Source organism: Rousettus aegyptiacus, unplaced genomic scaffold (genome assembly GCF_014176215.1).
Source record: "Rousettus aegyptiacus isolate mRouAeg1 unplaced genomic scaffold, mRouAeg1.p scaffold_m13_p_4, whole genome shotgun sequence".
In the NCBI taxonomy this organism is placed as follows: Eukaryota; Metazoa; Chordata; class Mammalia; order Chiroptera; family Pteropodidae; genus Rousettus; species Rousettus aegyptiacus.
Genome location: NW_023416307.1, coordinates 375 through 25,733, shown reverse-complemented (window position 1 = coordinate 25,733; position 25,359 = coordinate 375). Strand labels below are relative to the sequence as shown.

Below are 25,359 nucleotides of genomic sequence, written 5' to 3'. Positions count from 1 at the left end.
GTCCCTGCCTCGTCCACCGATGGCGCAGGCAGGCCAGGCGGTGAGGGAGCCAGACCCCGTCCGGACGGAGATGCTCGTCCTTTACACGGGTAGCTGTTCCTGGGTTTTCTGAGCTGCTCCCAGGTCTGCAATTTCTTAAAATTAACCTAAAATAATCGGTATCCCAAAGTGGCGTATTTTGGGGTGGCAAACTCTGCTCCCCTTCATCACAAAGTGGAAATACAGTGTACACAGAGATCAGCCTGGAAGCCGTCAGGGCAGACGTCCGGGGGCGGCTGACGTGGCCGCCTGATGGAGGCGGCAGAGGGTGCCCCGTCCTGCCCCCCGGAGTGCGACGAGTGGCCGCCGCCGGCCGCCTGTGTGGGTCACCGTGTCGCCCCTTAATGACGAGCGTTTCTGGGAAGTTACTCACAGAGGGCCCCCTGCGGCCCCAAGCAAACATGCTGACAAGGTGGTCTCAAGCTCCTGTTCAGGAGACCTGGAGAGGGGACAACGCGGCTTCCTAGCGCTAGGATTCCTCGGGGAGAAGGCTCTACGGCTTTCTCAGATCTTGAAAACGACTGCTCTACCGGGTTGAGAGACAAGGTCTGCGAGCTATGAATATTTGGATTCATTCGTGTTGTGGGTCTTTCTCTGAATGCGAGGGTTCCGTTACCCTGACAGGTCCCGTCCCCAGGCCTTGCCTTCCCGCCCCTTGGGGTAAGCCGCTCAGTGTGCATCTCCCTGTCCTGGGAGATTGTTTCTGCCCAGGGTGACCCCATCAGGCAAAGGGAGGGAGTCTTTGGCGCAGCCCGAGGCCCAGTAAAGCCACGGCGAGGAGAGGCTGCGGGCACGTGTGCTGGAGACGCCGCTTTTCTCGTGTGCCGGCTGTGACTGGCGCTGATGGGCTGATGGGCTGATCGAATCAACTCAGGGATAGCAGGGGCGTGGGGTCCCCCAGGGGTAAGGAGACTCGGAATGCCGCGGGGTCGCGGGGCCCACCCCCGTGTTCCTGGGCCCCGCGCCGTCTGACTTGCCCCTGTGCTGCCCACCGCATCGGCCTCCGGCCCGCAGCTTGGGCTCAGCTCTCCCCCGCCACCTCTCCCTGCTTCCCCGCACACACCCCAGGTGGAGAGTGACAGCTCCTTTTCCACCCCTCCCTCACGCGGACCCCTGGGGCGGCTGTGGGCTACCTGGCTTGGCCTGTCCCCAGGGAGGGGCGGGCTGCTGTCGGCACAGCCGCCCCCTTTCAGCAGGGTTTGCAGTGGGGTTGGGTCCCTCAGACTGTGGGAGGGTGGGCACCGTGATGACCGGTTCCTGAACAGTCTGATTAGATTTTTGCAAAAACAATACCTTACTGAGACCTTGGTAAGCTCTCAATGTGTTGTATTTTGTCTGAGACTTTTTACCAAGGTTCGTACTTTTTTTTGCATTAAAAAATCAGGAATCTAACTTTGTATCCTTCTAAATTCAGTTATGTGTTTATGTATACTTTAAAAAAAAAAAACACATTTATTTCGGCGAACTTTCCTGCAGCACAGGTGGATATAAGAGTGTGATCCTCTTGGGGGGTGGTTCTGAGCTGTGGCGCTGCTGACGCCTGGGGCCGGACGCTTGTGTCGTGGTGACCGTCCTTTGCCTCGCGGGGCGTTAGCCACGTTCGCGGTCCCCCAGCCTGGTTGTAAAAACCAAAAACATCTTCAGAGATTGCCACGCGACCCCTGGGAACAGAAGCCAGCCCTGGCTGGGAGCTGCTGGTCTGGAGCAGCACTTCCCGGGGCGTGTGGGCCATGAGTTTTGTAGGGGTCTCTGCAGGCGACACAATCGGTTCAGCTATTTTGCGTTGTGTTTTTAGTCAGCGTCATTATGTACATTTTCATATGTTTACATAATCTACATATTTCTCATTAAAAAAAGGAAGATCTCCACATTATTTTGTGATTTTATTTTTTTCTCTTGTGATTTTATGTCCATGCCTGATGTTTCAGAGCCTTTTGAGTGTTTTGGTTGTGATGTTTCTTGTTTATTTTATCGTCCTCTAGCCTAAAAAGCTTGGCTCGGTCGCCTGATGCAGCCAGCGTCTTGGGAGGAGAGATCGTCCGCTTAGAGGGTCCCTGTCCTCAAGGGCTGGGTTCCTGTTTTTCACAAAGCGTAGTCAGTGCCCCTTCATGACAAGGATGTCATGAAAGTTTTGAGTGTCAGTTTCTGATGATGCCAGTGGTGGTCACGGTGGACATAAGAGACCACCCAGCTCAGACTTACTGAAGCATTCTAAAACCATTCACACACCTTTGTGGTTAGAATTTTGCTGTGTCTTTAGTGGGCATATGTGGACCTTGGGCTTGGAACTATGTTTTTTGAACAGTCTGCAACCATGTAATATCTGTGATTCTATTTGATTATGAAACTCCAAGTGGTACCCCTCAAACGTTGTTTGAGAAATAAAGTGATTTAACAAATGTGTTCCTACGAATGCCTTACCGCCCTGCGGGGGCGGGGGGTGCAAAGCCGGCATGGGAGCCAGCAGACGGATAAATGACCCGTCACTGAACTGTGGTGACGGACAGTGTCCCAAAAGGCGTCTTGGCAAAGGTCTCTCTTTTCGAATGCAGAATTTTTTACGGTTTTCTTGGATTCCATGACAGCTTGATTTATTAATAAGCAGGCTGAGTTTGGAAGAGGATCATCAACATTTTGGAGAAGAGCGGTAACCAAAAGCAACGTCTGGAGAGACCGTTCGCAGATGTCTCGGGACTTGTGCTCTGTCCCCAGTCCTTTCCCAGCTTCATAACCGTCCCTCTCAGATACTGGCGCGGAAGTTACCCTGAAGTTCCCTGCATTTCTGTTAGCGGAACTGATTGCGCTCATTAGGTAAAGCGGCTCTGAGAGCAGCTGGGGAGTTCCCCGCTGGGAAGGGACGCCCTAGGCTGGGTGAGGCAGCTTGCGAGGCTGGAGCTGGGCTGGAGCTGGGCTGGAGCTGGGCGCTGGTGGCACGTGGTGCCCTGGGGCTGGGGGCTGGGGGTGGCGGGGAGCAGGGGGCTGGCTGGGGCAAGGGGCTGGGCTCCAGGAGGGCCGGGCCTAGGCCGCTTCCCAGGTCTTTGTCCTATCAGGGCCTCTCATTTCTTTCTAGAATCCCCCACATTATTATTTTTTTTGATCTTCACATCCTTTTTTTTTTTGTATAATAGGTACATGGGAGTTTATTATATGTTTCTCTGTACTGTGGGGTATGTTTAAAAATGTTTACATCTCTTTAAAGTGACAGTCATAGTGCATAAGACAAAATATTTTTGTAGCTACTACATTCTTGATAGGATGTCATTAAAATTTTTTATCTGAATTCTTGACTAGTCAAAATAGATATTCAGAAATAGTTACTGTAGGATGCTTTGCTAAGTTTCTTAAGGTCCCCTGTTAAATGAGGCGTCGTAGTACTGTATTGATGAATGTGTATGTAGATAATGAAGTCTAACCTTTAAATGCCCCGAAATTCTTTTCAGGGTTTTAAAAAAGTCCTAAAACGGTTCTAGATGTCCTTGCCTTCTTAGGTTGCTGTGTGCTCACTACCTGCACTGAGCCTGTAAAGAGGAGTAAGTCGTGAAGAGTGCAAGTTCAAGTGTGTGAGAACGTTCGTTTGTATCCGTTGACGGAATGAGGACCGTTGCAGAAACGGATCGGGTCATGGGTGTCAGTGCAGGCTTAGGTGGTGTGAGCGCAGCCAGCAGAAGGCTGAAGGCGGGGTACGTGCCCCCACATGCCAGAGGGGGAGACGGAGCAGTGGAGAACTGTCGTTTCTGCAAAAGGGGGTCAAGGAGGAAGAAGAAAACGAGGAAGTTAGCTGGGCGCATTAAAAACGTACTAACTCAAGGCGGCGTGAACAAGCCCAACGTATCCGTGACCACAACTAATGTAAAAGGGTTAAATCTCCCAAGTGATAAAAGCTCCAGATTTGGCCAAAGAACGAAACTTGGCAAAATTCTGCGTGTAAGTGATGCGTCTAAACCTGGCACGGGAAGGCGGGAAGCGGATGGAAACCCACCAGCGGCACCGATGTCAGACGGCACCGGGCTCCGGGCGGCGAGCGCCGTGGGGACCCTGCCTCCTCCGCGGGCTGCGTTAATAACGGTAAACTGACGCGACAGGTTGCGGCATGTGTGAACTAAAGGTCCGCAGAGACAGGAGTCGACGGCCCCACACAGGGGAGCTCACGCGGGCCCTGCCGACGCGGGCCGGGCCGCTCGCTGGCAGGGGGCCGCCCTGTGCACCGTGCGACCGGCAGCAGCACCCTCGCCTCTGCCCGCTAGACGCCGGTGGCACTTGCAGTGATGACCAGGATGTTTCTGGTCATTGCCAGCGTCCCCTGGGGGCCAGAAACGCTGATATGAAGGATGTAAACGATACGGCTAATGGGTACGTGCGGAAGTTTGTGCCCAGCAAACGTAAAATACAGATTCTCTTCACTTATGTGGAGCGTAGCAGAAACTGGCCGCATAGAAAAATCTCAGGTTTCAAAAAGTAGATCTTACAGTCCGTATTCTCAGACCACAGTGCAGCCTCGTTAGAACTTAAGAGTGAATAGCTAAAAGTATAACCTGCAAATGCTAAGACCTCCTTTCCACCTCATGTTAAAAGAGATTGAAAACCATTTTCAGACTCTGAATGACAGCACCACACACCGCAACCCATGGGACGAGGCAAGAACGGTTCTCGAGAGAAAGTCACTTAAATGCCTTTATTGGAGAACAAGAAAATTCAACTTTTAGCGCAAGAAACCAGAAAAAGAAAAGAAAGGCAAGTGACTTTGCCTTTTGCGAATCTGATGAAGGAATGAGACTGTTTACTAAAGGGCTGTGATCGCAGGCGTGAAGATTTTACAAGCAGCATACCATGTGCAATTGGGTGGCAGCAAATTCGAAGAGCTGTGGACGGTTTATAAAGAAGACCTAAATGACCTCGAAGGTGGAAAGTCTGCACAGACCAACAACTCTAGATGAAATTGAGAAAGTGGTCAAAGATTTATCACTTTAAAAAGGCACAAATAGGTGAGCGGGACAGATAATTCCTGTGGTGTATAAGCTGTGGTCACCATTCACTAAGTAAAAGTTATTGGGGGCCTGCTGTGTACCCAGTGTTGTGGTGCTGGCCTAGAATAATGGTGAACGAAAACGGGGTGCCTGCCTGCCAGGAAGTGGTAGAGGCGACAGGTTAGGTCCTTCCAAACGAAGAGGGAGGCGTTTTGCTCTGAGATGGGGGTCAGAGGTCAGGGGCAGCTCTCCTACACTGTGTGTGTGTGTGGGGGGGGTGACCACTGTGAACTGAGAGGCGTAGGAGGGGGTGCGGGGCTGAGGAATAGGAAGGTCGTTCCAGGTAAGACGTGGGGACAGTGTTCAGAGGCCTCTGGTGTATGTGGGGAGGGGGGCACGAAGCTCCAAAGAAGAGCCCGGAAGGACCTGGTACCGCAGTGCGCATGGGTGTGGTGGGGTGAGGGGAGGAAGGGAGGAGGCCAGGCAAGGGCCCGGTCAAGCCGGACAGTCATCCCGTCATCGCTGCTCGTTTTTGTGATCTGTGTCTTGTAGGCAGTAGGAATCCCCCGGAGGGTTTTAAATGGGTGTCATGATCAGACCTAGGTTTCAGGAAGATCCTTTAAGAGCCCTGGAGACAGGCCCACGTCCACAGTAGGGGGCTGATTAAAGGAACCTTAGAGCACTCTGCAGCTCTGAACAGTGATCTCTAACCCGCTGCGAGGCCTCTTTAGGACATAGTTAATGAACAAAGTAAGACTCACCTGCGGGTAGAGTGCACTTTTTATCTGAGAGGATTAGAATATTTACTTACAGTAAAAGAGAAAGGTTAAACCCAGACTAGTTAAAATGGAGTTCTTTATTGGGGAGGGGAGGAGACAGGGTTATAAATGGATTTCTGAACTTATCTTCTGTGGTTTTGATTCATGAGACCATAGTGTTAAAATAAGGTGGAATCAAAATGGGGTGGGGGGGACAATAGTACCTAAAAATTAAAAGCAAAATGAATCAAAAGAACCTAAATAGCTATTGAGTCAGTGGCTTAACTATGCAGAGAAAAATTATTTCAAGCGACTTTGAAACAAAGTCCCATCCTAGTGGGATAAATCCTAAAGACAAACCACAAAGAAATCTTAAACAGCTTTCAGTACTTACATTGTTAGTAATATTGTCTATGTTGTAATTTCAAATCTATATAGAAAATGTTGTATGATAAATAAGTTATTACATCACTATTACTAGGAACCAAGCTTTTCAGGGTAAGAGGAACGATGCATGCAGATATATGAAGTCAAAGCGGTTGAGTAAATGCCCTGTGATCCCAAGTTTGAATCAGTGTGGTCAGTGTTAACTTTTCTTTAAACAATTTTTATGAGAAAATATTTCCTATCTCTGCCCACTGAGACGTCCTAGAACAGTGACGAGCCAGTAGCAGTGAGCACAGAGGGCACCTGGCCCGTGGTCCGCGCGCGCCCTTCCCCGCTGCAGGGAGCGGAGCCTCCCGGAGGAGCGGCACGGCCTGGGCCGGGAGCATGGAGCGCGCAAGACGAGCCTGGAGGGTCTCGTTTTGGCTGACAGCAGGGACGCTGTCGGAATTACCAGGGCGCTAGAGGCTCGAGGAGCTAAGCGAAGGGGCTCGCATTGGTCGAAGACGGGATCATTTGGAACATCAAAAAGCAGATAAAACTCTACTTATTTTTAAAATGTTCATGCCTATGAGATTAATGCACTAGAACAGCCTCGCTGGCCACTATCGGAGAAGGCCAGGGAACCGGCCCGTTGCTCTGATAGTCGATGTCCCGGGGCGAGGAAGCAGGCCCTAAGAAATGCCGTCATCGGGCTGCAGTGCGGAGGCCGGGCTGGGCGGCGTGGGGCTTGGGGAGAGTGACCACCGCGGGACATTGGGCCGGAGGCACCGCCGGGAGCTCAGGAGACAGACGTGCCGGGGGCGCTTCGTCCCGCCTTCAGCACGGTGACGGACGGTCTCTGCACACTTGGTTGTTGAGTCAAAGCCAGATGGCTCTTTTCCAAAGAAAAAGAAATTCTGGAAAATCCTCTTAATTCCAGTCGGGGTCTTTATTGCCTCGCGTTTTGCCCCTTGCGCGCCCGTGGGGGGCACCCGGAGCCCCTCACGGCCCGTCGGGGCGCGTTTGCTGCATCGTCCGCCCCCTGTGTGCACCGGTCGGGCACGAGGGGGTGTCCTCCCGGCGGTAGCATCTGTCACGGAATTTCGGAGATGCCGCTTCCACGCATGAGCGCCGGCCGCCGTCTTCCTTAGACGCGCTGGCGCGTGCAGAGCGGCGGTGTCCTCGCGTGCTCGACAGCCGTCTGTGGCGTTCACGGGGCGTGGCGCCCCCTTCGCCCACTCCTTGAACCGTGTCCCCCTGCGGAACGACACCGCGATCCGTGGTTGCAGTTGGAACAGACGTCGCATCTGCCCGGTTCTCACGGGCTCCCCAGTGCGGTCAGGGACGGCCACTGTGCGTGTGGGGAGGGATGGCAGGCTCAGCCCTCCTCGCGGCCGTCACGGCCTCTGCTGGGGCGTGAAGCCACCCCCACGATGCTTGTGGGTTCGTCAGCCAGGCGCTCGCATCGGCGCGTCTGCCCCCGTTTGGGTCCTCGGCGGGCCGGCGGAGGCGGGGGCCGCGCATCAGGCCGGGGCGGGAGTCTTTTGGAGAAACTTTCTCAAACCCGGAGGTTCAGGCACCGTCAGCTGAGACGTGACCTGCGGCTGTTGACCCGAGCACCCCTGTGGGACCCGAGCACCCCTGTGTGGGCCCTCTGTGTGACCTGGGCTTCCCCACGGCATGGGGGTGGGAGGGGGGACTTCCCCACGGCATGGGGACTTCCTCACAGCATGGGGACTTCTGGTTGGTCAGACTTCTTACATGGGGCTCAGGGCTTCGGGAGTGAGTGTCCCAGCAAACGGGGCAGAAGCCGCCCCACCCACATTTATGTCCCAGCCCTGGACTCGCACACCGTCACTTCTGCCTTCTCAAGGTTCCAGCCGAGTCACAGGTCAGCCCAGATTTCACAGGTGCCGGGGGAGGTCTCGTCCTGAGCAGCAGACGCAGAAGAGGCCTCTCCCGTCCTCTGCCCTCCCCCACGCCAGCCCCGTGGTGATGCTGATGGGCACGCGGGGGCTGGACGTCCTCAGATGAGTCCTGCACGTCGCTGCACCAACACGGGTCTGAGGCCGCGTCCTCCCAGGTGCCTGGAGCCCGTCTTGCAGGCACGTCAGCCAGCTGTCAGGGAGCGTCGGTGCCCGTGTTGGGACGAGAGGACGCGGCCGGTCGCGTGGTCGCCTTGCTTGGCGAGCAGCACCAGAGCCCGTGTGCCAGCCCCGGGCAGGACCTGACGGAGCTCAGCGAGGCTTCCGTCAAGGCATCCAGTTTCAAAGCTTCGTGCATTTTTTGGCAGTTTTTCTTCAAGCCCTGGCGAATCCGAGGTCACTCATTCCATCGGCCTGTTTACCTCTTCCTGTGCTTACCCACTTTTTTGTTGTTACTATGGCCTGGAAAGATATTTTGAAATTTTCTTAATGTCTTAAATCTTTAAGGTAATTTAGCTATTCATGGGCCTTGATGCCTTCATGCGCATTTTAGAATCGGCTTTTTGATTTTCTCAAAAGCAACAGGCGTCTTCGCTGCGACTGTGGCTGCAGGATCTATAGATAGTGACGTGCACCGGGGAGACCGGGAGACTGCCCCTGACCTAGCGGCGAGGGCGGCCCGGGGGCAGGCGGCACGAGGTTGCCCCACACAGCCCGGGGCCGTCGCCTACCCAGCAGCCCACCAGCAAGTGTAACGACAAGATGGTAGCGAGAAAAACCATAAAATGCTTAGGAAGTAATGTAACCCCAACTACAGGAGCAGTCCCCAGAGAGGACGGCAGACTTCACGCAGGAGGCGAGAGGGGCGGGGGCTCCGGCCTGGGGACTCCCGGCGCCACAGAGGCGCGTCCCGCCCGGAGTACCCGTCAGGGCCACCCCAGAGTGGTGCGAAGCTGTGTGTTGTTTCGTCGGCGGCTCCACCCCCCGCGCGTGGAGCCTGACACACAGGCGGCCTGCAGGGAATCCCTGCGCTCGGGGCGCAGGGCTCGGCCGAGCGCACGGCCGCCCGCGTGCCCCGCTTCCGCTGGGCGGGCGCCGGGAGCCGGCCCGGGGGCATGACGACGGGCGGCCGGGGCTGTCGCCGCCGTTCCCCTGTGGGTGCCCCGTCGGTTCTGCTTCCGTTCTTCATTCACGTGGGTAAAGGACAGCAGCATCCAGCTGTTCTTGCCACGGGTCTTTAATGCCCTTTCAAATGAGGTTTTTGAGCTCAGAAAAATTACTTGAGGTTATTTTAAAATCACCATGTATTAAGACTACAAAGTTACAGGCCTACTTTTTTCTTTATACTTTTATGTATAATTTATAGATTTTATTCTTTTTATAAATTTAGTAGATTTTAACCTTTACCCTAAGACAGCCTTTGATCAACTCAAGATGATTGGACTAAATATACCATTTTTAATTGGTCCCATTCACAACCTAAGTTCCCTCACACCTTTTGAACAGTAGTTTTAAGTTTAGTGGGTTTAGTTTTCATTTACGCTAACAAGTAAAACCTCAAGTGGATCTAATAATGTAGAATTGTGCACACGGCTAACACGCTTCCCGGTCCTTCGTGCGGGGGCGTGAGCTCCGTGGTCAGGGACGGGGTTCCCTTCGGGCTACGGTCACAGTGCCCCGAGCCGTAACGACAGGCGACCAACCGGGATGAACGAAGTCCTGTTTACAGTCTTCGTAAATTTCTCTGACACCTTTTCACTAAAAAAAAAAAAATCATGTCTAAAATCAGTAATTCTGCTATACATTTTAAATTAGAATTGGGGCTAAAACCTACTATTGATTTGCCAGATTTTCTTAAATACTACAGACACCTTAAATGTCAAATACATAGGTTATTCTGAAGCTCAACACAAAGATGTTAAACTCCACATCTTCCGAGGGGCTGAAGATACTGCTCAGGCAACAATTAGGACATCTCAGACAGGTCGGGGTCCCCCCAGGGTCCACGTTCAGGGGTTGTGACCAGGAGGGCGGGAGAGCCCCCCCGCCCCGCTGCACCTTCTGCTGTCTCCCGGGCGCCTTCCCAGAGTCACCGCCTGGTCACAGCAGGGAAGACGTCACAGCACCAAGTCCCACTTATCTTTGCTGGCAACGTGTAGAACTGCTCTAAATGTAATCACTCCAGATGAAAAAGTTTTAAAATTAGATGAACATTGTTTTAAAATTATTTCCTTAGTTACTAGTGAGTTTTAACATTTCTGTACATGAAGGTTGGAATGTGTTTTCTTCATTTGTCAGTCTGGCTGGAACTTTTGAAAGGGTTCCAAAGTGACAGCTTCGATAAATGATGCATCCTTTTTTTATTGGGTGAAACTTGTAGAAATAAAACGGATAAAAACTGTATGTCACCCTCAAACACCATGGTACTACGAGCACATTGGGTGGGTAATTTTTCAACTAGGATCTTAGAGTCCCTTGACGTTAAGACATTGTTGTTCGAATTTGAACTTAATACTTTTTGTGTAATGGGGGAAGAAATTGGGATTAATTGATGTTTGTAAATCTTAGCCTTTGGTTTCAACATAACACCTGCTCAAAGGTGACAAAGTTGAGCCTGTGGCTGTAGTGCTGGGGTCAGAGCTTCCGGCCCTTGGCCAGCTAACTGCAGGTTTCGCTAGTCACCCCCATGCCCCTCGGGCCACCCTGGCCGGCGTCTGTAGGAGGAGGCCCAGACGGGAGCAGAAGGCCTCCCTCCAAGCCCAGGGAGGCGGGCCGGAAGGAGCCGCGGGAATCCGGCTGGGAGCTGTTTGCCTGGCTGCCCGCAGGTGCCAGCCGGCGGCGCTGCCCAGACGTGGCTGGTCACATTCTGCGGGAAAGCGGAATTTGGGAAGGATTACGAGTAACACAGATTATGAGTGACACATTTGCGAGGGGTCTTCATGCGGCGGCCTCTGCGCGGCGTTGGCGGCTGTCGGGGGCGGACGGCGCCATCTGCTGGTCACTTGTCGTCACCGCCGTTGGCGTCCCGTTGGCATGTTGGCCTTGGCCCTTGGCCCCTGTGTTTTGCTCAACAATAAACACCGTTAGTGGAATAGACTTGCCTTCAAAAGAGAAATCCCTCGCGTGGTGTTCCGTGTGGAGGGCGGGTCCCGGGGCAGAGAGGGCAAGGTCGCGGCACCCGCGCCCCCGTCCCAGCAGCGGGGCTGCCGAGGCCCGCGGTCCGACGGCGGGGTGAGGCGTGGCGGCCACCACGCGGAGCAGGGGTCCCCGGACCGCAAGGCGGCAGGCACCTGCGGGGAGATGGGGCCGGGGCAGCGGGCGGGTCTCCCCACGCGAGGCCGCCGTCTTTCCTGTGACCGGGCCGTTGCACAGCGCAGCGTAGGACGAGAGAAGGGGACAAGGGCGCGCAGCGCGGGGGCTGCAGCCTGTGGTGGGCGACGCCGTCGCCCGTTCGCGCCTCGTCTTGGTCGTCGTCCTGGCCGCAGTTAACGCACCTGCTCATGGTCGTGTCTTGCGGAGCACGTCGTCATTGACCGGAAGGCCTGGATGCTTACTGAGGACAGCGAGGTTGGTCAGCGGCCCCGCGTGCCAGGACACAGAGACGGAGGTGGTTTTGCTTCCATGTCCTTCTACGCGCCGGGTCCTGTCCCGCCCCGGCCGCCCAGGCCCCGCCCCCCGCCGGGCCGTGTCAGCCGCGTGAGCCCGGCTCCCGCCCCCTCCGGGTCCTCTTGCCGCACCCGCGTGGCTGGCGTCACCCGCTCTGCTCTCCTGCCGCTGGCTGCTGCTCCCCCCCGCCAGGCGCCCGTCTCCCCAGCCTGCGGCGGGGCATGCTCGTCGCCCCCGGGTGGCCTCACCCAATCTGGGGACTTCACCACTGCCTTGGGGTCCTGCGGCTGCCAGAACCACGTCCCCCCAGCTGGGTGGATGGGAGCAGCAGGAATAGGTTCTCTCCGGGGCCTGGCGGCCAGACCTGAAACCAGGGCCTGGGGACCACCCTCGTTCCGAAGGCTCCGGCCGCCACCACCGGTGGCTCGCCTCAGGCCTCCCTCTGCCCCCGAAAGGGCAGCGGCCACAGGATGCAGGGCCTCCCTCGGTCCAGGGCGATCTCAACCCAAGAGACGCTTGACAGTCCCCCGCCGTGAGGACCCTGCTGCAGACACCGTCCCATCGCAGGGCTTAGGGCTTGGGCATGTCTCGGAGGAGCCAGTTCGACCTTCTACGTGTACTGACCGCCCCCCGAGGGTCAGGTCACTCGGCGTGTGTCCGGCCCACACTCTTTCATTCAGAACTTCCTCTTAGATGTCTGAGAAGCATCGTAAAACTGAAGTGTCCTGACCCTCACCTCCTCCCCTCAGGCCACAGGACCTGCTGCTCGCCATCTGCTCCTCGCCCGGACATGCGGCCCTGCGCTGCCCCTTGCTCAGGTGGGAACCCGGACCCCTCCCTGACCCCACATACACCTGCTTGTCCACAGCACCCCCACCCCCGTGTGTCCCCCATTTGTGTGTCGTGTCCTTCACATGCTCAGAGGGACCCTCCCAAGGTAAGTCACGTCACCCTTCTGCCCAGGCCCTGCCGGGAGCGCCGCCGTCTTCGCCACGGCCCGTGGGGGTCCGCGTGGCCTGGCCCACATCTCCCACCTCCACCGCTCCGCTCGGCCGTGCCGGAGTCCCTGTGGCCACGGCTGCTCCTCCCGCCTCCAGAGGCGCCAGGCAGCTCACGCCTTCCCTGTCCCGTGTCTCCCCCAGGGGCCTCTAGTGGCCCTGCCCCATCGTTCTCTGTCCCCGCCTGGCTCCTGACATTCACCTGTGTGTGTGTCGACAGGCGAGCAGCCACGGCCCCCGTCTTTGCGTTACACCCAGAGGTCAGGGCAGCACCTCCGTCACCTCGCCTGAGGCCAGCGCCCGCCCCAGCAGTCCCTGACGCGGGTCCTCGCGGGCTTAGCGCGGGTGGCAGCTCCTCAGAGCCCCCCCCCCCCCCCGCTCGGCCGCTGCTCCCGGCTCTGCCCGCCCCCGAGCGCACGGCCTCCCAGGGCAGCGTCCTGCTTGCCCGGACATTCGCAGACGCTTGCTGGGTGAACAAATCTGAACGGCTGAAAAGCGCCCGCGCGTCAGGGCCCGGGCGGGAACGGACGCCATCGCCGGGCGGCGGGCGACACGGTGGCACGCGGCTTTCCGCCGCGCGGAGGGCAGGTGTTCCTCTCCGTGTCACAGCGTGTTCGGAGCCGCGTGGCCGTGGAGGGGAGACGGGACGCGCCCCGCAGTGACCAGCGCACGCTTTCCGGCCTTTGTTTTCCAGACTCCGTTTGCGTGGGACTCGAGATGATTTGATGTCTTACCGCAAACCCCACCAACCATGATGGCTGCACAGACCCTGGGCATAGACAGCTATCAAGACGGGCAGCAGGTGGGAGCCGGGCCTTCCCCGTGCGCCGGTGGCCGTCAGCCCGCCCGGCGCCGGGACAGCAACGCTGCTCCGAGCCGCGGGGGCTCAGCGGCCGAGGCGGCGGGTCCGGGCCTCGTGGCTCGCGCACGTGCCACGGCGCCGGTGCCCGGAGCGGCCGGCGGGGGACGCGTCCGCGTCTCTCCGGGGCCACATCGGGATGGCCGGTCGCGTCGCCCCCCCAGCCCCGCGTCCGCGGCCTTCACTGTCCCCGCGTCCGCGTCGCGAGTGCGGCGGTCGCCGCGGCCATCGCAGGTTCCCTCTGAGCGGGGGACGTGGTTTCGTCGCCCCGCCGGTGCGGGCGGCAGAGGGGACCCACCCGATGCACCTGTGACTCACCCGCAGGAGGTCACGGCCCCCAGGGGGGCTCCAGGGGGCCGGCTGGGATCCGAGGCTGCGCCCCCAGACGCCCTTGCCAACTCTTGTGCCTTTCCACGGTGGCCAGTGATGCACCGTTTCCGGTTTGGTTACTGTTAGAGAGATTTCGTTTGTTTGCGTAGACTTCTTACACTTTTTCGGTGTTTTTGCTGCTCGTGGGGATTGAGGTGGGCGGGGGATTCTGTGGCAGCCTGCTCCCTTCCCTGAAGATCCTTTGATATTTCCCAAGTGATTGTGTTTCTGCCACACGAATCTCACGACGTCCCCTCCCTCCCCCTGCTGAGGCCGCCCTGACAGCCCCCCACGCGGCCTGGCCCTCAGCCCCCCGGCCCACCCGGCAGGACTGCGCTTAGATGACCCCTTTCTGCGAACACCCCGGCCTGCCCCGGGTTCCACCGCAGCCTCCTCCCGGCTGTCCCTCCTGCCCAGCACTGGTCACCTGCTGACTGCGGCTCCTGCGCGGCCCATCGGGCCGCGTCCCTGCCCGCGCCCCACCGGCCGAGCGAGCGCGCTGTGTGAGCCGCACCGCGAGGGGGGGTGGACGTCAGTGTGCGTGCGCCAGGCGCGGCCATTGCTCTGAGGGCGAACACTGACGTTTCCCGCTTTCCCACAATCATTTAAAAAAAACTGAAATAATTCTAAATAATTTATTTTATAATACGGTCAGATTTCCCTGAAGGAAGGGTGTGCTCGATCGGGCGTTACTTAGTTGCTTGAGCGTATCGTTTTAAGAGTGAGAGAAAAACAACCTCCCAGGTACATCGTTCCATCTAAAGACAGCAGAATGGACATGAAGTGTCTTTGTCCCTCGACTGATGGTCACTCGACCTGGGGACAAGGTGGAGCCTGGGCCTGCAGGGCTGTGTCCTCTGCCACCGGCCCTGGGCATCAGGGTGGGGGTCGCGTCTCTTGGGGACGATTCCCCCCCCCACCCCTGCTCACCCAGCGGGCTGCTTCCTTGACGGGCAGAGTCATGGCAGCTGGAGTGGGCGGGTTAATTACAAATGGATAATTACAAATGTTCGGGAGGCCACATCCCACCCCACCCCTCCCGCCCCAGCCCCGCCCCAAACTGAATTCTTTACATTTAAGGATTTAAATACTTTTACCTAACTTACTAATGACATAGGTAGTTTAAACCAATTTAAATGATAATAGCATGAAGACTTTTTTTTTATGTTTAATACTGTTTGTTTAAACATAGCCCGTCTTTACTTTCTGAATACAGCGACTTTTTTAAAAACATTTTTATAGCTTATATATTCCTGAAGTGTAAGGGTCGATGGGGGAGACTTCCAGCCCTGGAAGTCACACCTGGGTAGCATATTGGGTGTGAGTTGTTTGTGACAAGAGCTTGGACTGTTTGTCCTCTTACTGTAACATTGTCCAGGGTGAGGCCACCTCGCGGGCAGAGACAGTGAGATGTGTGTGCGCCGCTTCCCTTCAGCAGCGTGTGGTTGTTATGATTTGGAAATTGAAAGCATTTCATAGGTATCAGTCCTCTCTGTTTTTAAATGGTTTGGAAATTGACCTTTGCGTTAGCCATTTTATAAACATAGTAAGCTCAGAGGTAGGCGGTGTGTGTTTGCATTGTTGCCCGTGACAGGCGGCAGTGACCATTCCCGTTGCATTCCTGTTCAAGACTGGAATACCTCGGAGCAGTTTGTTTCCTGTTTAGTAACAGAATTCTCCTCCTCCTTTCACAGATGCAAGTAGTAACAGAGTTCAAAACCGAGCAAGACCCCAACTGCTCTGAACCTGATGTGGAAGGAGTGAGCCCTCCCCCCGTGGGGTCCCAGACGCCGATGGACGTGGACAAGCAGGCCATTTATAGGTAGCGCAGAGACGCGGCGCGCGTGGGTCTTAGGCGCGTTGCGAGTAGAAAACCCTGTTGAATGGAACCACAGAGCTGTTAGCCAGGCAGAGTAGTGAGGTGCGACGTGATCGCTCCTGGGGGCAGGTCTTCTCTGAGTAAGACGTCATTCGTGATATCTTGTTTATAAAGTTTTGGAATATAAGTCTCCATTTCAGTCCACCTTACAAAACATCATCTTCAGGCCCAGATGGTTTTACTGGAGAATTCTACCAAAATTACAGAGAACAAAAAAGCGACATGTCTACACAATCCCTTACAGGAAATGGAAGATGGAGGAATGGTCCCGAGCTCACTTCACAAACTGGGCATCGTAGAATCAAAGCAGAAAAAAAAAAAAAAAAAAAAAAGTACAGACAAGCGCCCTTCATGAATTTAGACATAAAAACATTAGCAAATTGAATCCAGCAACAAAAAATAATAGAATCATATTAGAGTAACATTTAGTGACCAAATGGAGCTTATCTCAGTAATATCCGACTAGAATAAAGTTGGAGGAATCAGTCTATTCGATTTGACTACTTACTATCACATTACAATAATCAAAACATTGAGACATCACCGGAAGGACAGACGGACCGATCGGTGCCGCAGGGAGAGCCCAGGTTAATCTGTTCGGTGTAACTCATTTGATCTTTGGCAAAAGTACAAAAACAGTTCCGTGGGGAAAAGTTAGACTTTCCAACAAACGGCATCGGGACAGCGCAGAAAAACGATCCTCGACCCACTCTTTCATCTTATGCAGAAATTTACTCAAAATGGATTATAGACCTAAATGTAAACTTCAAAACTTTAAAAAGTGGTCTGTCCATACAGTGGAATGTTATTCGGCCATAACGAGAATGAGGGATCGATACACGTTAGAGCATTGATGAGCCTTAAAGACAGCATGCTAAGGGAAAGGAGCCAGACACAGGAGGTCATGTGTTGTAAGATTCCTGTTTATGTGAAGTATTTAGGATTGGCGACTCCATGGAGATAGAGAGTAGATTAGTGGTGGTCTGGGCTGAGGTCTGGATGTAAAATGGAGCGTGACTGCTCACGGTACTGGCTTTCTTTTCGGGGTGAGGAAATGTCCTAAAATTGACTGGCGATGGTTGCGCAAGTCGGGGAAGGCACTAAACACCAGTGACTAGTAAGCTTCGGGTGAATCGTGTGGCATGTGAGTTAAACCCCAGCAAAGCTGTTCCGTCAGGTGACGTGTGCGTGTGCACCTGCCAGAACGTCGTCACGGGAACGGGGAATGTACATTTACGAAGATTTTTTTCCTCCCAGGCATCCACTGTTCCCATTATTAGCTTTGTTGTTCGAAAAATGTGAGCAATCCACACAAGGCTCGGAAGGCACGACCTCGGCCAGTTTCGATGTAGACATTGAAAATTTTGTAAGAAAGCAAGAGAAAGAAGGAAAACCCTTCTTTTGCGAAGATCCGGAAACGGACAATTTAGTGAGTAAAATAATGTTTTATTTTTTATTTTTTATTTCTTCTGAACTCAAAAGCTGTTCAGTAAATTTCAAACTTCTAGTTAGAACTTCTGCAGTGCTAGCGAGACCCTTTGTACTTCTGCCGAAGGGGCGGCTCGCACAGGTCACGCGGTCACCAGCCTCGCTGTGCGTGTGACCGAGTGTCCCCCAGCCCTCGCTGGGCCCCCTTTGCTGTGGTCCGGGCCCGCGTGCTGCGTGGACCGGGGGGTCCACTTCCCTCCTGAACCCTCACAAGGGTCCGCGGGGTCGGCCACTCACCTGCTGTGCTTCTCGGGCAGCACGTCCGTGGCCCCTGTCAGCCCTCGGCGCCCCCGGGCGCGGACACCTGCGTTCGCGCGCCCAGACGGCTCTGTCATGAGGCTCACGCTGATCCGTGGCGGGTGACAAAGCTCGAGAAGACGCGGCAGGAGCACAGAGTGGGGACAGACACAGTCAGGCCTCCGAGGCCCCTCCCCGCCTCCCTCGGTCTTTCTGGGCGCACCCTCCTCCCAGTCCAGTGCTCCAAAGTCGGGGTTCTCTGTGCTTTCCAAAGGGCGTGAAGCCTCTTTGGCACTCAGGCCAGTGCTGTACCCCAGGGGAGCAGCCTTGGTCCTGCCCGGCACCACCAGCAGGATCTGGGGCACGTGCCCTCCGTGGCCCTTGGTCAGCACCGCCAGCTCCTGGGTCAGCACTGTCCTCGGGGCCCTTGGCAGCAGGGAGGGGTCCTGGAAGAGTTCCAGAGTAAATTGCCTAGTCTTAGCTATTTAAAAAAAATTTTATTACGTATTCAACTCTTAGAGCCCGATAGACTTTATAGGTGAGCTGTGCGACTGAGTCGACTTCCTCAGCCTAGAGAGGGGACAGCAGTGCCCTCCCGTGGCGCGAGGACCAGGAGCTCTCTCCGCCTCCGAGTCACCGTTGTAGAGCCACCAGCGGGCGGGAGGAGGGCGGCCCGAGTGGTCCCAGGCAGGCGGGTGCAGGGTGCCGGGGCAGCCGGCGTTGTGGCACAGGGCCTGGCAGAGTCGTGCCCTGGTCCTCGCCGACTCGCACGCTGGGTCACTGCGGCGCGGTCTCGGGGACGGGCTGGGCTTGGGTCATGGGTCCAGAGGCAGGTGGTGCTTGTGGCAGAGGTTGCGTTATCTGTCAGCTCCCGCTGTGGGACGAATTACCCCAAACCTAATGACAATATAAATTTAAATTTGGAAAAACGTAAGAGAAAAATCTTTCGGATCTAGAGCTGACCTAGGGCTCGGCAAGGAGCCTGGACTTGACGCCACAAGCGCGGTCCGTGAAAGGCAGAGTTGGCAAGCTGAACTTTGTCAGAGGTGACACCTGCTACGAGGTGGGGACGGGTCATCCTCGTCTGTCGAAGAAACAGGAGCAGAGTGAGGGGTCGCGAGTCAGCGATGGGGCGGGCCGAGGCCCGGCGGGTCCCACACTGGGCTCGCCGAGGCCCCTGGGGCTGTCCCTGCTCCCCGCACACCAGATGGAGCCGAAATGCCGGACCCCGGGCAGTGGGGCCGGGAGGGTCACCCGGCGTCGCTCCACTCCTGGTACTCGCAGCGCGGGTGGCGGTGGCCGCACGGTGTGCGGGCCCGTAGCTAAGCACAGCTGCGTGCCGCCGACGGCGCTCTGGCCTCATGCTGCCTCGACCTCCTCTGCGCCTTCGTCTCTGCTTCCAGATGGTGAAAGCGATCCAGGTGTTGCGGATCCACCTTCTCGAGCTGGAGAAGGTGAACGAGCTCTGCAAAGACTTCTGCAGTCGCTACATCGCCTGTCTGAAAACGAAAATGAACAGCGAGACGCTCCTGAGCGGAGAGCCTGGAAGCCCGTATTCCCCCGTCCAGTCCCAGGTATTTACGTCGGGGCCCCGTGCTTCCCGGGGTGACGAGACCGCCGGCCCCTTCAGCGGTCCCCCGGGCGTCCTCACGGCCCGCGTGCTCACAGGGCTTGTGCTGGGCCTGTGTCCCGTGGTCCTGGGCGGTGGAGTCCATCTGTTTTTTTCTTTTTCCCTATTTTAAAACGTGTTTTGCATGGTGGGGCTGCACACGCAGCACACAGGGACCGTTCTGAGCGTTTGCCGTGCACCGTTCAGGGCATCAAGCACGTTCGCACCATCGCGCCAGCATCTCCACCTCCCTCTCGAGCCGTCCCCACTCGCAGGGTGACACTGGCCCCATTAAGCGCTCACCCCCCCCCCCCCGTCCCCCAGCCACCGGCACCGCCGTCTCCTGGCTGTCCCCATGAATGTGGGGACCCTAGAGACCGCGTCTAAGGGGAATCAGGCCACGTGTGTCCCTCTGAGTCCGGCCCATTTGCTTGGCGTAGTGGCCTCCGGCTCCCCTCATGCCGACGCACCGCCGGGTTCCGGCCGCCGTCCGGACCGCGGTGGCCGCGCGGTGCCTTCGCCTGACGCCGGCGACCATGTCTTCGGGCGCTCGTCCGCCACCCGCGTGCCCTCTGTGAGAGAGCGTCTGCTCCTGTCTTTTGCCCATTTTCTAATTGGATTTTTTGTTTAGACGGTCGACTCTGAGAGTACTCCAGATAGTAGTCCTTTACTGGATCAGTTCTGTGCAAATGCTTCCTCCGAGTCTGTGGCCTATTTCTTCATCCTCAGCGGCCCGTCCCTGCAGCGCGGACGCCCCCGAGCGTGCGCTTGCGTAGTCTTTTACTGGGATTTCTCACCCTCCCAGGCCCTCCCCGTGGCCAGCATCCGGCTCCTTCTTCGTAACTCCGGGCCGGTTTCCGTTTTGTTTATTCATTCGTTTTGTTTTTTTAGATTCCACATGTAAGTGGAAACATAAGGTATTTGTCTTTCTCTGACTTATTTCCCTTAGCACGATGCCCTCTAGGTCCATCCATGTTGTCGCAAATGGTAAAATTTCCTTCTTTTTTGTGGCTGAGTCATATTCCATTGTGTATATGTGCCACACCTTCTTTATCCAATCATTTATTGATGGACACGTATCTGGGCTTCTTCCATATCTTGGCCATTTCGTAAATAGCACCGCAGTGAACAGAGGGGTGTATATATCTTCTGAATTAGTTTTAATGTTTTTTGGATAAATACCCAGAAGCAGAATTGCTGAGTCGCGTGGCAGTTCTATGCTTAGCTTCTGGAGGAACCTCCGCACTATCTTCCGGAGCGGCTGCGCGGTGTGCGGTCCCGCCGGCAGTGCGCGAGGCTCCCTTTCTCCCCGTGCTCACCAGCACTCGTGTGTTGATTTCTCGATGGCCATTCTGACAGGTGCGAGGTGATGTCTCATTGTGGCTTAGTTCGCCTTTTCCTGGTGATTAATGGTGTTGGGCGTCTCTTCGTGTGTCTGTTGGCCGTCTGTCTGTCCTCTCTGGAGACATGCCTGTTCAGCTCTTCTGCCCCTTTTTTAATTGGATTGTTCGTTTTTTTGGCGTTAAGTTCTGTGAGCTCCTTGTATGTTCTGGATAGTGACCCCGTATCAGATGTAGTGTTTGCAAATATCTCCTCCTAGTCAGCAGATCGTTTTTCTGTTTCATTGGTTTCTTTTGCTATGCAAAAATGTTTTCGTTCGAGGTCGTCCCATTTGTTTAGTTTTTTCTTTTGTTTCGCTTTCCCGAGGAGATGTATCCAGAAAGATATTACTAAGAGTGGTGTCAGAGTTTACTGCCTGTGTTTTCTGCTCGGAGTTTCATGGTTTCAGGTCTTGGATTTGTCTTTTAATCCATCGAGTTTATTTTTGTAGGCAGCGTGGCCCAGCTTAGTTTTCTTTGCACGTGTCTGTCAAGTTTTCCCAGCGCCACTTACCGAGGAGACCGTCTTTACCCCGTTGTTTACCCCTGCTTCCTTCATCGTCGATTAATCGACAATGTGAAGGAGGGTTATTTCTGGGCTCTGTATTCACCATTTTAAAATACTGAGCCTTCCTGTGCGTCAGCTCTTCCTTTTACGAGTCGCGCTTTCGGTGCCAAGTCTAAGAACTCTCTGCCTCACCGCGGCTCCCAAAGACTTCCTTGTGTTTTTTCCCTGGAAGTTTTCTATTTTACATTTAAATCCGTGACTCATTTTGAGTTGCCTTTTGTATAAAGTGTGAGGGTTTCGCCTCTAGCTGGCCACTCTCCGGCACTGTCAGTTAAAGGCCGCCCCCTCCCCGCTCAGCTTCGCCGGAACTCGGCCGGGCACATTCGTAGGGTCGGTTCCCGTGCCCTTCGTTACGTTCCGCTGATCTGTGTGTCTGCACCACGTAGTCTTGGTAATCGTAGCCAAGAAAGAATCTCAAAAGTAGTAGATCGATTTCATCTCACTTTATTCTTTTTTAAAAATACTTTTTTTCAGACATTTTGGCCATTTCTAGTTTCTTTGCCTTTTCCTATGAATTTTAGAATAATCTTGTCTATATCTGCAAAAACGTCACTGAGATTTTGAGAGGAACTGCATCATGCATCACCTTGGGGAGAATCGGCACCTTCACCAGGTGGACTCGTCATGTCCACGGACGTGGTGTGCCCCCCATTTATTTACTCCGCTGTGACGTCTTTCACCAGCGTTCTGCGGTTTTCAGCGTAGAGCTCCCGTACCTTAGTTGTTAGGTTATACCCAGGTAGTTCATTTTTTGAGCAGTTGTAAACGGTATCATCTTTAATTTCAGCACCCGTGCCAGTATGTGAAAACACACCTTGTGTCCTGTGACCTCGCCGAGCTCACTTCTCAGTTCTAGGAGGTCCTCTTTGTAGATTCCGTAGGATTTTCTGCCTGTTCAGTCACGTCATCTGCCAGCAGGGACAGTTCTAGTTCTTGCCAATCTATGTGCTTTTTCTTTCTCGCTGTATTGCGTTGGTTAGAACTCCTGGTACTGTCTGGAATAGTTTGCTTGTTCTCAGCCAGAGGGAAAGTGTTCAGCCTTTCAGTGTTACTTTTAATGGTAGCGTTTTTTCCTGAATGTTCTTTATCAGGTTGAGGAAGTTCCCTCTATTCCTATTTTTCTGGGAGTTTTTCTTATTTTCAATTTCATCAGGTGCTTTTTCCTGCGTGGATTGATAGGATCATGTGATTTTTCTTCTGCGTGTTAATACAGCAGATGGCACTGCTTGACTCTTGACTATGGAACAATCCTCGCATTCCCGGAACCAGCGCCGCTTGGCCATGGCACATCGTTCCACGTAGGGATTCCTGTGTCCCGCCGGCGAACACTTTGCTCGGCCTTCTGTGTCTGTGTGGGGGGAGGCTGGCCTGCAGCCGCCTCTCCTGGTGTGGCCTTCGTGAGGTTTGGTTTCAGGACCACGCGAGCCTCAGAAAGCAAATGGGAGAGCATCGCCGCCTCTTCTGGGCAAGATCATTATAACTGGAAGTAATCGTCCTCTAAATGACTGCTAGAATTCCCCAGCGGCACTGCCTGGACCTGGAGGTTTCTTTTTTGGGGGTTTCCAAATTACAAGTTCAGTCCCCTTAACAGTTTCTCCCTCACGTCGGATTTCGTCCGCCGCGTCACGTTATGTGTGTCGAGTTGTTCAGCGGATTCCTTTTTCACCGTCGATGTCCACAGTCTGTAGTGACATCCCCGGGTTCAGGCCTGATTTTCGTAGCTTGTCTTCTCTTTGTCAGTCGGTCTCACTAGAGGTCTGTCAATATATCGAGCTTTCCAAACAACCTGTTCTTTTTCCACTGATAGTTTTTCTCTGTTGTTTTCGTTTCTCTCTTGTAACGTTCTTGACGTGGGGGCTTGGAGCGTCACTTTGGATGGCTTCATTTTGATTCTGACCAAGTCAGTGAGGCAGACCGTGTGCATGCCTTCCAAAACTTACACGTTCACGTTGGTGCGGTTGCCCACAGAATAACCGCCTCTGGGCGATCCCCTCTTCTGCTCAGTGTCCGGGCGCCTGGACGTTCCAGACCCCGTGCCAAATGCCAGGCGCAGAGGTCCCGTGCCTTGCCAGCCGCGCATGCAGCCGTCGCATGAGCGGGCGCGTTTGCCCGTCTGGATGCAACTCCGACGTGGCGTTCACAGACACGTGCGCGGAGCGGGCGGCGGTGCTCAGACGTCACCGTGCTGTGGCAAGGCGGTCGGTACGGAGCCGTGTGGGTGCTGGGTGACCCCCCGCCGCCGCTTGGAGCCTCCCCAGCCTGTGGCATACTCTGAAAATGCTCATCCCCTCAAGGAGGCTGTGGTTTTGGGACATCAGGCGTCTGAGTCAAACCCGACGGAAAGGCAGGTGATGAGATCAGGTGCTTTCGGTCTTCCGGTCACACCTCCGGGACGCGCAGGCCTGGTTGCTGTGCGACGGGAGGAAAGATCAGCTTTCGGAAGTGGGACTGAAACTCGCGTCCCGGTGCCGATGCTCACGGGCAGCGCCCAGTCGGTCCCGCGTCTCCCGCTTTCCAGGTTCGCAAGGCGCGCGTTAGGGACGGACGGCGTCATCCGGCCGCGCTCCGCCTCGAGCTCCTCTCCTTAGTCAGCGATGCCCTTGTGCCACTCATTTTGAAATGTTAAGCATGGCGTCTGTTTCCTGGTAACCCCAACCCTGTGCTTCCGACTCGCAGCAGATCCAGAGTGCCATCACGGGCACGCTCAGCCCCCAAGGAATCGTGGTTCCCGCGTCCGCGCTGCAGCAAGGAAACGTCACCATGGCGACGGTGGCAGGTACGTGAGGGAAGAAGGGACACCTTTTCTTTGAGTTTTTGCAAAAAAAAAAAAAAAAAAAAGTCTTTTAGTGTGGCACGGAGACGTGTGTAAATATCGTTTTTAGTTACTGATGGCTCCCTAACCCGAGTGCCGACGTCTGGAGCTCTTCAGATGCCTGCGTCTTGTTGATGCTCCGCAGCAAATACTCTGTGCACTCTGTGTCTCGCCAAAAAACGTGCGGGAGGCAGGCCTCATGTGACAGCTGACACCGCAGAGCAAACACAGACTGCGGTTTTCGAGCAGCGGTCTCCCACCGTGCCCTTAGTGGCGCCCGGAAAACCTTAACTTGGTGGCAAGCAACTGACACGCAGTCTCAGCCTCGGTCTCACTGCGCGGTAACAGCCATCACGGGACGGGACGCATACCAGAGGTCCCTGGCGCACCTGGCATGCGGCCCGTACCGAGCATCGCGAAGGTGGCGCGGAGCACGAGAAGAGGGAGAAAGTCACGCTGAAAGCCCTCCGCGACAGCGCAGAGGGAAACCTCCGCAGGCGAATTAAATAAAGCCCTTCCGATAAAATAATAATAATAACTATGATAAAAAATACGTGCCACCTCACGGTTTCGGCCAGTCCTCTGAAACGTGTCAACTGTGGGGCAAGCAGGTACAGAGGCCGACGGGAGGGCGTGCGGAACCCGGCGCTGCCCGAGCCCTGTGCCGCCCCGGCCGGGAGGGCTGAGGGCGGCCGGTCGGCACGGCGCCCCCGCCGGGCGCGCCTGAGCACTGCTGGCGCCCCAAGTCCGTGTCGATCGTTTGTCGTGACAAGTCAGCTGGCAGAGTACTACCGATCATTTGAAATGACGCGAAAAGCTCATCAAACTAGAGATTTTATTCCTTCCATAGTATATTGAGAAGACGGGTTTTAAATCATGGAGACTTAAATGTAATTTAATTGTTTCCTTCTTCTGTTTCGAGGTGGCACAGTTTATCAGCCGGTCACAGTTGTCACTCCTCAAGGCCAAGTAGTGACCCAGGCGTTGTCGCCGGGGACGATAAGGATCCAGAACTCCCAGGTGCGTGTGCTGTTCCTTCGCAAGGGTTCGGGGTGGGATGTCGCTCGGGCGGGGACGCGGGGAGAGCCAGACCCGAGCCGTCGCGTCGGCGTGAGGAGCCGTGCCTCCGACTCGCTCTCATGCGGCGGTGTCCAGTACATCTGGACATCGGTGTTCGGGGTGTTCTGACTCTTTATCTCCCGCGCTGTAAAAAGTGGCGAAGTTCAGAAGAGTCCGAGGAAGCAGGAGGAGGCTGTCCACCACCCCGCCCCTCCCGCTCGCCGCCGGATAGTGTGGCCGTCTCCGGGTCGGGAGGTGTGCGGCTGTGTAGACGAACTCTGGGCGCCCCCCTCCGTGCGTCCAGGCCACCTGGTCGGTGCCCTCCCACAGCCCGCTGGAACACCTGAGCGGGAGCTCCCCCTGCCCCCTCCCTGCTGCCCAGTGGGGCTTCTGCTCCAGGAGGCCCGATCCGCTGTCCTCCCCCGATTACCAGCTCCTGCGGGA

At 55.5% G+C, this 25,359-nt stretch overlaps 1 protein-coding gene across 1 annotated transcript; it reads left to right on the top strand.

Annotated features, from left to right (window-relative positions):
- Positions 1 to 3,024: 3,024 nt before the first annotated feature.
- Positions 3,025 to 24,876, top strand: LOC107510189 (homeobox protein PKNOX1; the record flags this gene model as incomplete). The annotated part of the gene is given in 8 exon segments (XM_036219117.1): positions 3,025 to 11,619; positions 12,408 to 12,476; positions 13,351 to 13,458; positions 15,579 to 15,706; positions 17,021 to 17,192; positions 18,892 to 19,062; positions 23,721 to 23,820; positions 24,779 to 24,876. Coding segments are annotated over 6 exon segments (720 nt in total), but the record flags the coding sequence as incomplete, so codon positions are not given.
- Positions 24,877 to 25,359: the final 483 nt, after the last annotated feature.